This window comes from Haliotis cracherodii, unplaced genomic scaffold, assembly GCF_022045235.1.
Source record: "Haliotis cracherodii isolate W230 unplaced genomic scaffold, xgHalCrac1.p SCAF_8, whole genome shotgun sequence".
Classification (NCBI taxonomy): domain Eukaryota; kingdom Metazoa; phylum Mollusca; class Gastropoda; order Lepetellida; family Haliotidae; genus Haliotis; species Haliotis cracherodii.
Genome location: NW_027266341.1, coordinates 23651517 through 23669174, shown reverse-complemented (window position 1 = coordinate 23669174; position 17658 = coordinate 23651517). Strand labels below are relative to the sequence as shown.

The window sequence follows — 17658 nt, the reverse complement described above, 5'->3', positions numbered from 1 at the left end:
CGCCCAGGGCACTCTCAAAATTAGATATAGGGGGCTCTTATTAGAATAATATTTTGGTGAAAAAGACAGAGTTGAAAGATAAAATTCGTGGTTGATGCTGACAGCCTGAAATGTTTATATACGACAGATATATTTTTCCAGAATTTAATTGCCCATAATTGAGGGTGCATATTACACACAGTGTGTATCATACACGAATAAATAGGTCTTGTGTACATTGATCAATCGGTAGGGGTACTAATTGGGATTGTTCACTAGCCAATATATTAGCAAATATCGCCATGGGCGCTTATTAGAGCGGGCCGCTTATTACGTCGAATAAGGTAGGCTTTTATGGTATATAGGTTTATATGGTGTATATGTGGTATATATGGTATATATGATATAAAGGTTTATTTGGTATTTAGGCTTTTATGGTATATAGGTTCAGATGATATATAAGCTTATAGAGGTATATGTGGTATGTATGGTATATATGGTTATATGATATTGATTTATATGGTTTATTGGCTTTTCTGGTATAAAGGTTTGTATGGTAAATTGGCTAAAATGGTACTTATGGCTTATATGTTATATGGCAACTGATGAGGCAACCATCTTACAGGCCTAAGGACATGCAGGGTTAGATCAACCTCAGGCTCATAATCCACAAAAGATTAGCTTCTATTGTAGCCTTAAATTTTATCAATTGTTTCGTTGATGAGCAGGCAATTATTTTCCATGTAGCCTGAGAAATCAATCGGAACACACCTTATGTTACTTGTTTATCTCGCACAAGTATCATTGAGCTGAAATGATCTGATGTTTATTCAAATGCTTTGGGTAAAGGGAAGTAACTTGATTTGTTTGTATAGTCTGCTATTTTCAGACTGGTGGCTTAAGTCGGAGGCTGGCAATGGCTTGGTACTACAGAGTTATATTATGTTTTAGCCTACTCCTGAACCAGAACCTAAGATGGAGGAAGAGGAAGAACCAGAAGAGGAAGATGTAGAAAGTGACGTTGGTAATGAAGGAATCTTGTCTTACATTAGATGAACACGGTAGAGGATGCATGTTTATATTCATGGGCATTCTTTTGAGTTGTTATAGTAGTATAACAAGGATTAGGTTGTCCTGTGGACAAAAACTCAAGAGACTTGTCAAGTTTTGCCCCTTTTTGTGCCAGGATGTGCTGATCTTGATTCTGTCACCAACCATTCAATGCTTGGGGCTGTCGATAGTACCATTGCTATAGTTGAATCAATGCCAAAGTCCAGTTTCCACCCTTGCCGAACTAGGCTGGAATTTCTGAGCTTGATTGTTGTGCCACCAATGGCTGTTACGAGTTATGTCCCTCCTATTGACCAACCAGATTCCACCTCTCATATCACTTGCATTTGCTTCAAACAAAATGATCAGATTGATAATCAAGATCTATATTGTAAAAAAACAGACCTTACTTCGCGAAGTGCATCAAATCATATTTAGAAACATGAAAGGATTGGGACGCCGAGTTGATGGTACCCATGCTTTACAAATCCTGCAATCGCCCGAATCCGAAGTCAATTTCGTTGGGTTTTTTTTATTTGACTCATTAGTCCAGCCAAGACGTAACGCCACAATTCCAGCCTATTTCAGCAAGGGTGAAAAACAGGACATTTATAGCCAGTTAACTCCCTTGCCTCGGGATTATGGGTACACCCATTAACAATAACATGTTTAACATTCTGTGATATTCCTTAGAACGTGAGAGGTCCTGGGTGTACCCATTATCTATATCTCCCTTACCATTCTTAACAGAATTATTACACCCCTAATCATTCTGTGATATTCCCTTTTGTCTATATCTCCCTTACCATTCTTAACAGAATTATTACACCCCTAATCATTCTGTGATATTCCCCTTCGTCTATATCTCCTTTACCATTCTTAACAGAATTATTACACCCCTAAACATTCTGTGATATTCCCCTTTGTCTGAATCCCCTTACCATTCTTAACAGAATTATTACACCCCTAATCATTCTGTGATATTCCCCTTTGTCTATATCTCCCTTACCATTCTTAACAGAATTATTACACCCCTAAACATTTGGTGATATTCCCCTTTGTCTATATCTCCCTTACCATTCTTAACAGAATTATTACACCCCTAAACATTCTGTGATATTCCCTTTTGTCTGAATCCCCTTACCATTCTTAACAGAATTATTACACCCCTAATCATTCTGTGATATTCCCCTTTGTCTATATCTCCCTTACCATTCTTAACAGAATTATTACACCCCTAAACATTTGGTGATATTCCCCTTTGTCTATATCTCCCTTACCATTCTTAACAGAATTATTACACCCCTAAACATTCTGTGATATTCCCTTTTGTCTGAATCCCCTTACCATTCTTAACAGAATTATTACACCCCTAATCATTCTGTGATATTCCCCTTTGTCTATATCCCCTTACCATTCTTAACAGAATTATTACACCCCTAAACATTCTGTGATATTCCCCTTTGTCTATATGTCCCTTACCATTCTTAACAAAATTATTACACCCCTAATCATTCTGTGATATTCCCCTTTGTCTATATCTCCCTTACCATTCTTAACAGAATTATTACACCCCTAATCATTCTGTGATATTCCCCTTTGTCTATATCCCCTTACCATTCTTAACAGAATTATTACACCCCTAAACATTCTGTGATATTCCCTTTTGTCTATATCTCCCTTACCATTCTTAACAGAATTATTACACACCTAATCATTCTGTGATATTCCCCTTTGTCTATATCTCCCTTACCATTCTTAACAGAATTATTACACCCCTAATCATTCTGTGATATTCCCCTTTGTCTATATCTCCCTTACCATTCTTAACAGAATTATTACACCCCTAATCATTCTGTGATATTCCCCTTTGTCTATATCTCCCTTACCATTCTTAACAGAATTATTACACCCCTAAACATTCTGTGATATTCCCTTTTGTCTATATCTCCCTTACCATTCTTAACAGAATTATTACACCCCTAAACATTCTGTGATATTCCCCTTTGTCTGAATCCCCTTACCATTCTTAACAGAATTATTACACCCCTAATCATTCTGTGATATTCCCCTTTGTTTATATCTCCCTTACCATTCTTAACAGAATTATTACACCCCTAATCATTCTGTGATATTCCCCTTTGTCTATATCTCCCTTACCATTCTTAACAGAATTATTACACCCCTAAACATTCTGTGGTATTCTGCAGATCTTGACGAGTCTGGTGTAATACAAGATGACGATGATGAGCTTCCAGAATATGCTGATGAGAATGAAGAAGTAACAGAAGAAATGATAGATATAGCAAATGATCGACGCAACGAGGCCATGGACGCTGCAAATGATGGTAGGTCCCTATTAATTTATTCCATTTTGAATATTTCAATGTGGGGTGCATTTGTTCCCCCTTGCCGATAACATCTACCATGAATGTAATAATGTTGAATATACAAAGTTTGGAATATGAATTGAATCATATTCCCCAAGCGGTAATTACGGTTACTGTTGATAAAAGAAGTGGTTTGAAAGAGCTTGTATTTGAGGTGATCTGAGTCGGTTGTGATGTAATCATCATGATCATGGTAATTCATATTAACTCGAGTTGATTCTTTGTTGGTATTGATTACGATTGTAATGAATGAGTTTCTATTTGAATGTTGCTTGTACTAGTCGTGGTAGTAGCTGTTGTTCCCAGTGTATGTGTACATTAGTAAACTATTTAGGATTTGACTATCACTTTGTGTGAGTTCATTGGAGTATGACCCTTCATAGAGTGAGGGCCAAACTGTATGAACATTGGAGCTTGCAAAACTAAAATTGTAAACTATTAGAAAATAAACCCCAAAAGGCTTTAGTGTAATATTAGTTATGATTGTGTTAGTTTCATTTACCATGTCTACTTTGATGAATATCAGTTTACATGCTAAGCAATTTATTGAATTTGATTCAAGACAGATATTTTTTTACATATTTTCATCAAATATTATCAAAGCTCAATCTCATTAAAATCATATCTTAGTTCTCGTTACCGCTAAACAAAGATCTCAGGACATCTCATTGCGGGTTATGTCAGAACGACCTTTCATCTGACCAATCAGAGCATCGCTTATCAGATCATGAAAGTGACAGTTGGAATGTGATTTTTGATTGTGCAACCTCGAATAATAACACACAGGGTATTCCGAACGACAGTTATGGGTTTTATGTCTGTATTCACACAATAAAGACCATCTATTAGCCATTCCAGACTGTTCTTTTGTTCAGTTTTTAATTTTTGAATCGAGTATATGTGAAAATATGTTTCGAAGCGCAGTCGCCAGTTTGAAACTCGTGCCCTAAAGCTCAATTAAGCTGCCTTCTGATTGGCTATTGTCGACTTCTTGTTGGTCATCCCATTGGTCGGTCAAAGTTTGCACATGGTCAGTCTGACGTGACCCATAATGGGATGTCCTCAGATCTTTGTTTAGCGGGAACGAGAACTAAGATCTGATTTTAATGAAATTGCACAAAGTCATATTTTCATGTATTTTAGAATCATGTTCATGTACATATATTTAATCAATAATTTGTATCATTGCAAACTTAAGGGTGTTTTCTAGGTGCAAAGCGATATTCAGGTGATATTCGTGCAATATTTCCCAAGCGTTGTTCATTTTGACGTTGACACCTGTGACCCTAATACACATTTGACTATGCCATCAACGATTAATGTATGTGTAACAAGACTTTTCCTGATCAGGCAGAGCGGAGGCCCTCCCTGATCTACGCATCCCTCTGCCTCCGATACGCAAGAGTTACACAATCGCTGAGAAGATCTCAACTGTCATGTGGTTCAGAAGTAATGGAAGAAATTTATCACAAACTGAGCGAAAATTTGGAATTTCGCGGAAAAGCCTTCGGACTTGGGACAAGGAGTATGACAGATTGTTGGAACATTCAGCCAATAACAAGATGATGAGACGAAAGATCGGTAGTGGCGCGGAACCGAGGTCGCACAAACTGGATAACGAGGTGTTTAAGTGGTTTTTAGCGATGAAAAACACAGGAACTCTTGTAAATAACTGCATGTTGATGAATCAAGCTCGAGAGATTGCTCGGAGTTTGAACATAGATAACTTTCAAGGGAGCTATGGTTGGCTGAGACGATGGAAGATGAGGTTTAATGTTGATGGTTCCGAGTATGTGAAAGACCGCAGGAGGAAGAATTGTGTTTCAAGTACGGCCATAGTTGCTGGCAATGGGGTTGATACTGGAATGTTTGCAAAATCCACACCCCAGGGGGGTAATTCTGTGTTTCCAGGAGTTGGATTTGAAAATTATCCAGCAGTTGAGTCGGATCCTCTTCATTGTTATCAAGATTATTGTGTGAAGTCATTTCCGTCCGTGAAGAAGTCGGATAAATATTTTGATAGTGACTGTACTTTGAACATTTCACATATTACCGATTCAGTTGACATTAAGTTTAATAAGTCGCAACTTATGGAAGGTCACAATCCTATTAGGAATCCAATTTTGCAAGGTCAAGGTCATATACGTGATTCAGCATCTGGTTTGTCACAGGACCTTATCCGTGAAATAAACAGTCGTAAAGTACCAAGATACATGATCATCAAAACAGAACCAGAATTTTTTCCCTCGGAATCGACTGAGAGCCAGGATGAAATATTTAGGAATAGAGTTGATCGTGATTTTAAACAATCCTCTGAGTTTAATATGACAAAATTTGAAACAAAAGGAGAGTCCCCGCTTGTTTAGCCAAAGGAAATGTCTGTATTGTGATGATGTGCAGCTTTTCACCCAGGCTTTGTGTTAGTATTGTTTCCCAGGTTACAGGAGCCACTTTTCAGCATTATAACCCGGTGATAACCTCAGTGTCAGTTATTCCAAATGTGAACTTCGGTGAAGGAAATGACGAGAGTGGTGAAGACTGGCATCCACTGTCAATGAGACCCACGTTGCACTTGGAGAACATCTAGTCAGTCTCTCACTTTGCAATTGGGAAAGTATAACGGTAGGTCTCTTAAATTTTATTTTGTAAAAAATATAATGTTTTCGTTAGTAGTACATGATTAATCTAGTTCTAGTGCATATTAATTCATATAATACATTCAAGTATTCTTAATTCTTGATAACATTGCATCAGGAAAAGTAGAGCTTCAACAATGTTCATTGGGGCATTGTCACATAATAACCTGTTATTGTTTACAAGACATCGTTAACTGTAATTGGACCAGTGACTTGTGTAATTTGTTTGCTAGAGTTATGTCCGTTTGATTTTATTGTGTACATGCATGATTGAACTATCAGCACATGATCAGCATGTTCAGTCATCACTATTTGTTAAGACGCACTTATTGCAGATATGTTGATAATTGGACTCGTGAAGATCCAGGGTAGAATTTGTCTTCAGCAATTGGTCCATGCTTGCCGTTAAAGAGGACTGTGCTTGTCGTAAGAGGCGACTAACGGGATCAGGTGGTCAGGCTGCTGATTAGGTCAATGCCTGTCATTGTATCCCAATTGTGTGGATCGATGCTCATGATGTCAATCGCTGGATTGTCCAGACTCGATTATTTACAAACCTCTGTCATATAGTTGGAATATTGCTGAATGTGACATTAAACAACAAACAAACAAACAAACAAATGATAATTGCATTGATAATTGCCCGAAAAACACATTTGCATGAGAATTTAGCATGTTTAGGCTGAACCTATTTATTGTTTGTTCCCTTGGGGGCAGGGATATTCCACTCATCTGACTCGCGATTCAATGTGCAGAGTTGCGTGCCTTGGGCACGTCTGAAACCTATGATCATGATGATCGTGTTGAGTCACCGTTTGCCTCAAATTTTGTTTCTAGATTTGTCAGCACCCTACCCCTGATTGATGTCTTGATGTTTACACCAAAGTGGTAAACATCTAAGACTGCCATCACTTCTCACATCAAGCTGACACGCTGTGATATAACTGGAATACTGTTTTAAGTGGTGTTAAATAGGGGTGTCACGATAAATCGAAATATTGATAAATTGCTATTGGTAAGCACTTAATGTCAATAAATCGATTGTTAAATCAGTTTCCACTCAATAGCATCGATTTCAGTAAGGAATATCGATAGTTTTGATTGTATTTACCATATCATGCAATTGAGTCAATTGCTGTTCAAATTTGTTTTTCTTTTGATCACAAGTGGTAGTAATTTACACATGGTAATGTGGAAGTTTCTTTTTCTTAAATTATTAGGGTAAAGAAAAAACAAATCAGTCATATCTCAAACTTTACTTTTTATTTGTTGTTATGGTTATCACATTCAAAGGAAACTTCAGTTCCAAGGTTTAATTCAACTCCAAAATCCATTTAAAATGATACACTGAAAACTATCGATATTTATAGTTGCAATAGTTGCTTGCAATATCAATAGTTATTGCAATAGTTGCTTGCAATATCAATAGTTATTGCAATAGTGATTTCCAGACCAATAGTCACTCCTAGCGTTAAACCATCTCACTCACTCGCAACCCTTTTGGAATTGTAAACAACAAGTAATAGATGTTATGTATGTCCGTAAGGCAAGCCCGTTAATAACTTGGAAAAGCTTCTTAGGTTAAAGGGGGCGGTCGGGTAGCCTAGTATTTAAGCATTCGCTTGTCACGCCGAAGACCCGGGTTTGATTCCCGACATGGGTACAATGTGTGAAGCCCATTTCAGGTGTCCCCAGCCGTGATATTGCTGGAATATTGCTAAAAGCGGCGTAAAACCATACTCACTCACTCTTAGGTTAAAGCTGACAATAAGAACTGTTTGTTTCACATTGTTGACAATGACATTAGGGTTAGCTATGTCCTGTAGATTCATTTGGTCAGTAACACATGCACAGCTAAACTCCTTTTGTTTCAGGATTCTCTGATCATGGCTGTTGAAGAACTGGAATGAAGAAGGCGGGAGAAGTCAAGACCGTGATATTGACTTAGAAAATTGGTTGATGTATCGCATGTATTACCAGTGCTTGTATCAGTTACTTCATGTTGAAATTGCTGGGATTTTGATAAAGGCTGCATAAAGGCGGCTTCTCGGGGCCAACATCAGGTGGCAAGCACAGGTTGGCAAACTCCAACTTTTCCAACTTATGTTTTCACGTGACAAATATGTGTGGTTGTTGCTTAGTTCCCCTTCATTATTCTCAAATGCTGACGCCATTTTGTAGCAGATGTAAGTAAAAATCATGTAGTATCTCTGCAGTTTGAGTGGTTGTAAGCCACAAACATATCTTTGATAACCATTCACTGTGTTCTGATGTTCACACCGCCAAATCGAGATTAAAAACACTGAATTGCTGGCCCAAAAATGAGAATAGGAACCAATCCTTCTTGCCAACAATTTGTCAAGCTTCACAAACTAGTTTGGAAACTGTTGTCATAGCATTTGATGAGATAAACCTTTTTCTCTTATTTAAGCCATACTTATGTATTTGATAATATCAGAAGTCCAAAATTTGCAAGTATAAGAAAAAACAAGGCAGATTGATTACATGACGTCATCTGAATAATAGGCTGCCTTCAGTGAAGTTCTCTTTGTAGGGCTGATATTTCATAGGCTTTTTCTTCATGTTCTCTCTTAAACTGTCAATGAGAAATATATAGAACAGCCTACTCCAAACTCAGACTTACGGATTATCAATCCCCCTTGAATAAATGCTTGGGAATAACACCATTCATTCACCTGGGACATATATTCCGTAATTCCTTTCAGCTCGTTGTTTAATCTCTAAGTCTGTTCCCATTTGTGTGGCTTCCATTAGGCAGATGTCCTTTTCACACAAGAAACCAGGATGAAAATGTTTGATAAGATATTGCAATATCAATAAGGAATCATGTGACACTTTGTGTAAAATGTATATAAAATGAGACGGCGTCAAAATATCTTCTCTTTTGCAAATGCAATTAAAACTGATTACTATGTACAAATGATGTAGCTGTGCGACAAATATTATTGTGTCTTGACATAACCTAGGATGCCTATGCTGTGTCTGAAATTGTACATGAAAGTTGGGGGTCCATGTCATGGTCATAATTTTCAAAGATAAAGATTTTTGTGTCTCTAGGTTCTAATGCTATGGGAGCATACCTCTGTTAACCGCCGCATACACATATTCCAGTCCAGTTACAATTCAATGCTTGTACATGTCAACAGATAAGGGCGGAAACAGCATTTTTACAAGGGAGGGGTCCAAAATATCAAAATCCTCTCTCAGATAAATTTACTGCCTACAACATACTTAATCATTTAGAAGTGATACACATAAGGAAGAGAACGTTGTGTTCCTGATAATAAAGAAGTTGACATCCATACATTTTCTTCCTCACAACATACTACTTTTTAAAGGGGGGAGGGGGAGACAACTTCCATTTACCCTGTTCCATAGCATATGCTTTACCACATTCTGTGACTTACTGTTTTTATTGTTCTATTTTTATTTTAACATTAATAGAATTAATTAACAGAATATGAAAAGACCAACAGCTGCATATGCTGTTCACCACTCAAAGTTCCTGAATTGAAATTAACAAAACAGTAAATTGAAAAGTGAAGTTTGTAATGGCCGTTGTCTATAGCTCAATTCATTTGGCACATGTTGACATTTCTCAGCTGAGTTTGTTTGGCATCCATGAAAACTCTCAAAACAACTGTATCACCAATGAGGTAATCTCATTGATCAGATCCCTCAATGTCTGGGATAATATTTATGGTCCAGTCTTTCTAATGGCACTAAGGGGCGGTCGGGTAGCCTAGTGGTTAAAGTGTTCGCTCGTCACGCCGAAGACCAGGGTTCAATTCCATACATGGGTACAATGTGTGAAGCCCATTTCTGGTGTCCCCGCCATGATATTGCTGCAATATTTCTAAAAAAAGCAGCATAAAACCATACTCACTCACTCACTCACTCGCTCACTCACTCTAATGGCACTTCCTGACAGTGCGGTCAGCTGGTACTGGTCAGTCACTTGTTTCATCGTAGGCTTGGCATCTGGAACAACAACGCAATGATATACTCACAGGAAGTGTTAATGTATCAGGCGTCATTGGTTGCTCATAAGGTGCCACCTCCGCCAACACCTGAATCCACCGCAATGAGGGAGGTGTACACTTGTACAACACCTTTCCACTGCTTCATGCTTCGTGGGGGCGGTAGTGTAGATAAATGGTTAAGGCGTTCGCTCATCACGCCAATGACCCGGGTGCGATTTCCCATTCACTTCCTCACTCACTGTTGGGGCGGTCAGGTAGCCTAGTGGTTAAAGCATTCGCTTGTCACGCCGAAGACCCGTGTTCGATTCCCGACATGGGTACAATGTGTGAAGCCCATTTCTGGTGTCCTCCACTGTAATATTGCTGGAATATGTCTAAAAGCGGCATAAAAACATACTCACTCGCTCGCTCCATGCATCACCTCTTCTGTGTGTACACAAAATCCCCTTGTTTCAATGTCGGGTGTTCTGAGCTTGCACTCTTTTCATACTGTGTCGTTGTTTTTTCATCCGTCTGCTAATTCCTCTCTTACCACTGGCACCAGAGGTATGTATTGTGTCATGAGTGTCCCACTGCATACACATCTTCCAGTTCAGTAACGACACAACTCCTGTACATGTGACTAGTATGTTGTACTCCCTTTCTATACACTTACAGCTTCCGCCTTACACTAAACATCGGGAAAAGTACTTCACGGAACACCTCATCCCCTTGGCTGAAGCCACATTCCTGGGAAGGCAGTCTTGAGGTCAGGACTGTCCATGCTGATCGGTAATCTGATCAGCTCTCTCTCTTTTTCATGTCTCCTGCAGTTGCTTGGCAAGTGACAAAAAAATATTAACATCAGAATTATGTGTTCTGAACATTACAAAATGAATCTGTTTATTATACAGTATTTCAGCACAAACATTCCATATTGATCATTGTGAAATCTTCTACATGATCAGCTAGATGTTCATAGTCTTAAAGTCAGGACCTTCCATGTTGATCTGTCATGTGTTGCCGTCTGGCTACGTGACGCTAAACATTGCGTGAAGAGCCTCCTGAAACTCCACATCAGTTTTTGCTAAACACACATTGTTGCTGGACTTCACCAGATATCCTTGGCCGAGAGTCTTGAGCTCAGGACTGTCCATGATGATCTGTCATGTGTTGCCAGTATACAACGGGTAAAGTGCTTCCTTGAACCTCTCATTATACTTGGCTAAAAGTACATTGCAGATTGACATTGTGACAGTCTTGAGGTCAGGGCTGTCCATGATGATCTGTCATGTGTTGCCAATATACAACGGGTAAAGTGAAGTTTGAACATCCATCAATAAACGTTCTCTTACGATTGCAAGGGTGTATGTTTGGGTACTTGGAACAAATGGTGCACTTCATGACTTTCGCTGTGTCATCATACGCAACCCAGGGAAACTGGTCTTTCCACCCAGCGATGAATGTTCGTTTTCGTTTACATTCGTCATACTTCTTATTCTTTGCCGATATACAACTTTCGGAATTTCCCTCTGCCTTCCTTTTAAGTTCGTCCCCACCGCCAAAGAAACTTAAAATAGACCGCTGAGACATGATCGGCCATGTGCGGTACTGGCAATATAAATTGTTATTGCAGATACCCGTCTCGGTGCAAATGAGGCAAAGGGAGGCTACTCTGTCCTTTACTAGCTTACTCATTTGAAACAACAGATTTACTTACAGTGCACTCTTCAATATAGCACTAACTCAGTTATTGTGTGCGGTAACACATGGTTCCCAAAACTTATATACACTTTTAGTAAACTCAAGTCACTGACACGATGTCATTTCCCCATAGCAAAAACATTACCACCTGCACGCAACACCGGAAATACCAATCAACAAATTCCGCAATTAGATCCTATTATTACTATCTGGTTATAAAAAAAACATGTTTGTACTTTGACTTATGTTTGTAGCATATTTTATTAATTTTATTTAAAATTTCATTCAATACAGTTTAGATCAATTTTGCTGAAATCGTGCGTAAAGGGGTCGATAGATCGCACAACTCGCCGTTATTTACAGCAACCACGGTCAGGTTATCGCTATTGACGCCTCGAATGAACTTAAGTTGACAACGAAAAGAAACACATATTAAATAAATTCCATACTTTCACTCGTTAAAAGTCCCGTTTGTTGTAGTTCGACAAAATTATATTTCATCAAAGCTAGGCCTAACGAAGCATCTAAAGTCAGAAAATGTTTCAACCTCGCGTTACAATTTCCAAGAAATTCCATTTCCAAGAAACATGTGCCATATATGGAAGTGTTACTACGATTTAACAAAGAAACAATCCTGGTTCTCGTTGTTGACCTGGCTGACATCGAAATGTATTAATCCCATTGGTTGACTGGCGTAGCTGTATGCAAATTACATTGTCAGTTTGGGACACTAACAAAATATTAGCCAATCAAATACCGTAACATGATCACATGATTACATTCGCGTGAAACTTGACCCAGTTCATTTTGTGTGCTCTACTTGTCCACGGGCATGCTAGAAAACGTATATTACACGCCCGACATCTAAAACTTACTTGGCACGGGCGTCGGGCAATGGTATTTTTCAACCCCTGAAGGACACTGTTGGCGACTGCAGCCGCTATCATTAAAGTTGTTACAGATCTCTTGTCCATCACATCGAACACGAGGTCTACCTCTTGAGTCTATGTGCGTGGCATTACTGTCCACATTTCGTCGGTCATATGGAACATGTCTGTCTTGAGGCCTGACAATTGGTCGGCGAGTTGTAGCTATACTCGGGCAGACGTCGGTGCCGTGGGTTACACTTTGACACACTGAACATGTCCTGGTACGGCGCCCTGAGGAACACAGGCTGTAGAGTTTTTAATCTCTCTCATGACCCATCGAATGACAACTCCTTTTGCCTCAAAAGCTGCCACACGAGCACATGGCAAAGGATACAATTAAATATACCAGTGGTGAGTGGTAAAGTAAAGGTGTTAGGGTTGAGATACTACGAGATGAACTGCATATAATGACATGGATGGTATTATCATTGCACAAACAAAAATATTAAATTCACATTTTTGGATTGACATTGTGACAGTCTTGAGGTCAGGGTTGTCCATGTTGATCTGTCATGTGTTGCCAATCTGGCTACATAACGCTAAACATTGCGTGAAGAGCCTCCTGAAACTCTACATCAGTTTTTGCTAAAGACACATTGTTGCTGGACTTCACCAGATATCCTGGGCAGAGAGTCTTGAGCTCAGGATTGTCCATGATGATCTGTCATGTGTTGCCAGTATACAATGGGTAAAGTGCTTCCTTGAACCTCTCATTATACTTGGCTAAAAGTACATTGTGGATTGACATTGTGACAGTCTTGAGGTCAGGGCCGTTCATGCTGATCGTTAATCTGATCAGTTCTTTCTCTTTTACCATCTCCTGCAGTTGCTTGAACAATGACAAAAATAATATTTTCATAAGAATTATGTCTTCTGAATATCAAATAATAAATCAGTTATATTATACAATATGTTAGCAAAAAGCATTCCATGTTGATCATTGTGAAATCTACATGATCAGCCTGATGTTCACAGTCTTAAAGTCAGAACTTTCATCCTGATCTGTCATGTGTTGCCATCTGGACGCCTGACACAAAACACGGGTGAAAAGGGCTTCAACAAACACCTCATCATACTTGACTAGGAATACATTGCTGCAAGACTTCCACCCCATTCCTGGGAAGACAGCTTTGAGGTCAGGACCTTCCATGTTGATTTGTCATGTGTTGCTGTCTGGCTACGTGACGCTAAACATTGCGTGAAGAGCCTCCTGAAACTCCACATCAGTTTTTGCTAAAGACACATTGTTGCTGGACTTCACCAGATATCCTGGGCAGAGAGTCTTGAGCTCAGGATTGTCCATGATGATCTGTCATGTGTTGCCAGTATACAATGGGTAAAGTGCTTCCGTGAACCTCTCATTATACTTGGCTAAAAGTACATTGCAGATTGACATTGTCACAGTCTTTAGGTTGATCGTTAATCTGATCAGTTCTTTCTCTTTTTCTATCTCCTGCAGTTGCTTGGACAATGACAAAATTAATATTAACATGAGAATTATATCTTCTGAATATTAAATAATAAATCAGTTATATTATACAATATGTCAGCAAAAAAAAGTCTGTAGTGATTATTGTGAAATCTTCTACATAATCAGGTTGAGAGTTGGCGTTTTGTGATAGCCGCCGTGTTGCGGCATGAATTGATCCCTTCTTGAATGCGATGTATTTTATCCACTGGCAGACGTGCTTGCATATTCACAGTGTCAAGATATCCTGGGAAGACAGCTTTAAGGTCAGGACTTTCATCCTGATCTGTCATGTGTTGCCGTCTGGCTACGTAACGCTAAACATTGCGTGAAGAGCCTCCTGAAACTCTACATCAGTTTTTGCTAAAGACACATTGTTGCTGGACTTCACCAGATATCCTGGGCAGAGAGTCTTGAGGTCAGGGTTGTCCATGATGATCTGTCATGTGTTGCCAGTATACAGTGGGTAAAGTGCTTCCTTGAACCTCTCATTATACTTGGCTAAAAGTACATTTTGGATTGACATTGTGACAGTCTTGAGGTCAGGGTTCTCCATGCTGATAGTTTGCCGTCTTCAACCTGATCTGTAGATCACTTCTGTTTTCTTCTACCATATCTTTTCCAGTTGTGTGGATTGCTAAAAGCGGCGCAAAACCATTCTCACTCACTCACTCACTCCAGTTGTGTGGCCAATGAGCAGAAACAATAACAGGAACAGGAGTAAAACTGACATGGTTTCAGATCTGATCATTGGTGAAAAGAAATCTATTTTATGATACAAACTACAAATTATTATAATTATTCTGGTGAAATCATAATGGTATTCAGCTCTGGATATTGGCATTGTTCAGAAGCCATGTCATACAAGGGAGTAAGAAAATGGACAGCTTCTCCTCCTCAATCAGTTTCGTGTTTGCAGTGGTAAAATCTGGCTGCCTGACCTTAAACACTGGGAAAACAGTCTCTGATACACACCTTCTACAATACTTGCTAATTAATGATTTCAGCTTCATTGGTTAGATATCACATGTTACGTCACGTGTGGAACTGATCAAGGACATGTCAAGTTACGAAAAATTGTTTTGTTTTCAGGTACAATTTGTCTACTTCGTACTTCATTTCAATCCGCCTGGCATCCCACGCCATGATATTGCTATAAGCGGCGTAAAATCAAATTCACTCAATTCAATCAAACCATATTATTAGATGCAGTAATGATTGAATTGAAATATAAATGGAAACAAAAACGAAAGGTGCAATAAACTTATGATGATGTGGGCAGTGTCTGAGAACCAAGACTATTATTTCTTTTAGCCTTATATACAAAAGGGGCGGTCGGGTAGCCTAGTGGTTAAAGCGTTCGCTCGTCACGCCGAAGACCCGGGTTCGATTCCTGACATGGGTACAAAATGTGAAGCCCATTTCTGGTGTCCTCCGTTGTGATATTGCTGGAATATTGCCAAAAGCGGCGTAAAACCATACTCACTCACTCACATACAAAAATAGTTTTTGGAACAGTCATTTCGGACGAAATGCGAACAACATGAGTGCTGGACTGGCTATCAAATGTTGGTTGACATCGCCAATGTGAGATCTTGTAATCATAATGATGAGTCAATATTCAAAGGTACCACTACTGCAGCAGTGTCACAATAGTATTTTAACTACATGTATTGTTATAGTAAAATGCCTTCTATATCGTCCCCTTTGCTACAGTATGTATCAGTGGGAGAAGAATTTCTTGACGGTGATGATATCGGTAGTCTATCTGTAATCCACGCCATTAATTTATGATCCTCATAAATTGAAGGGTAATTTTCCCCCGATGTTTCCTCATTTTGAGGGGACTCGAACACATCCTCCTCTCACAGAAGATAGGAGGCGTTGGGATTCGGAGCCGTCAATGAAGGCTGCGACATCTACGAGCCATATTGTGAAGAGGTAGTCAGATTGTTTACACATTTGTTGTTGCATAGCCATTACGAGTTGTGTGATATTTGCTATCACATCTGTATCAATAGCAGGCGTTGGCAAAGTACCTTGTGTAAAAAAAGGTAGTCTGCGCAAATGTAGTTGGCAGTGTAAACGCTGAAGGCTGCATGAACGCGGGAGCCTATGTGAACTCTTGTTGATTAAAATGCAGGGGATTGCGTAAATGTGTGGGCTGCGCGAAGGCCAGTATCTGTGCGAAGGTCTGAGGCTGATTGGGGGGCACGGGTGGCCCAGTCGTCTAAGGCGCCGCGATTCGCTGTGCAGAGTTCCGTCGCTTGGGCATGCCAGAAACCTATGATTGTTGGTTCGAATCCCGGATCGCCCCAATTATGTTTCTCGGTTTGTCAGCACCATACCCGTGCTCGTGGGTTTCACCAGAGTGGTAAACGTCTGAGACCTGCATCACTTCGGGCTTTCCTCCCACATTAAGCTGACACGCCGTGATATGACTGGAATAATGTTAAAAGCGGCGTTAAACCCAACTCACTCACTCACTCACTGAGGCTGATTGAGGTTTGTATCTGTTGTATTTGAAGCCTGATTGGATAACAGCGCGGGCTGTGTAAACCTCTGGGTTTGTGTGGACATAATTGTCTGTGCACAGGTTTTCTTCCATCTTCCCGAGGCAAGCGAGTTAACTGACTATCAAAGTCCAGTTGCCACCCTTGCCAAACTAGGCTGGTATTATGGAGTTACATTTTGGCTGGACTAACAAGTCTATGCATAGTCCAATCAAAATCTCACAACGAAATCAAAATCCAGGTTGTAAACTGTCGTGCAGATTTCGGTCGATTGCAGGATTTGCAAAGCATATGTACCGCCAACTCGTTGTCAACAGATATTTTACAAATCTTTTTATGTTTTTAATTAAGGTGCTCACGTGATTTGAGGCACTTCGCGGTGTAAGACCCGTTTTATCACAATACAGATCTTGAGTTTTGATCAGATCGTCTTGACTTGGCGCCGCCATTTTGTTTGAAGCAAATGCAAGTGATACAAGAGGTGGAATTTGAATGGTCCATAGGAGAGGCTTTGAAGGGACATAACTCGTAATAACCACTGGTGGCGCTACGACCGAGCGCAGGAATTGCCGCCTAGTTTGGCAAGTGTGGGAACTGGACTTTTAAAGTCAGTTAACTCTCTTGCCTCGGGAAGATGGTTTTCTTCTAACTAGAAGAAACTTCTGGTTTCCTAGAAACCCCCTTCTTGGATAATGATGAAGTCCGTGGTTTTGTAGAGGTAATAACCTCTGCGAAAACATGCTCTCTCCTCAGGGAAGATGGCTTCAATGTAGATGGCGCAGCATTCTTTTTCTTAGCTAGTTGTTGAATATTAATAGCCTGACTGAAGATTTCACTAGGTTCATTCTTAGACCCTCTAGACTTCTTACTAGTAGACAAGGAAGTAAGATGGGGGGTGACTGCATCATCTTCAGCGGAGTACTTTGAATAATATCTAATTCAAAATCTGTCCCTTCCTCTGATGAAGAGCAGGGCGTAGATTCTAACCCCTTCTTATTTTTCGCCG

The 17658-nt window shown here is 39.6% G+C and overlaps 2 protein-coding genes across 2 annotated transcripts in view; both read left to right on the top strand.

Annotated features, from left to right (window-relative positions):
- LOC139450249 (hsc70-interacting protein-like) overlaps positions 1-17658 on the top strand; it is a 57379-nt gene that overhangs the window by 6145 nt on the left and 33576 nt on the right. Inside the window, exons 4-5 of the mRNA XM_071231927.1 lie at positions 931-1003; positions 3240-3377. Of these exons, the coding sequence (XP_071088028.1) occupies positions 931-1003; positions 3240-3377 (211 nt within the window). The remainder of the gene's footprint in view (positions 1-930; positions 1004-3239; positions 3378-17658) is intronic.
- LOC139450578 (uncharacterized) lies at positions 4776-6019 on the top strand. The gene has a single exon (XM_071232335.1). The coding sequence runs from the start codon at positions 4856-4858 to the stop codon at positions 5783-5785; it is 930 nt and encodes a 309-aa protein (XP_071088436.1). The 5' UTR covers positions 4776-4855; the 3' UTR covers positions 5786-6019.

Bases quoted from the DNA above. Each gene is read 5' to 3' on its own strand.
- LOC139450578 (XM_071232335.1), top strand. From the start codon at position 4,856: ATGTGGTTCAGAAGTAATGGAAGAAATTTATCACAAACTGAGCGAAAA.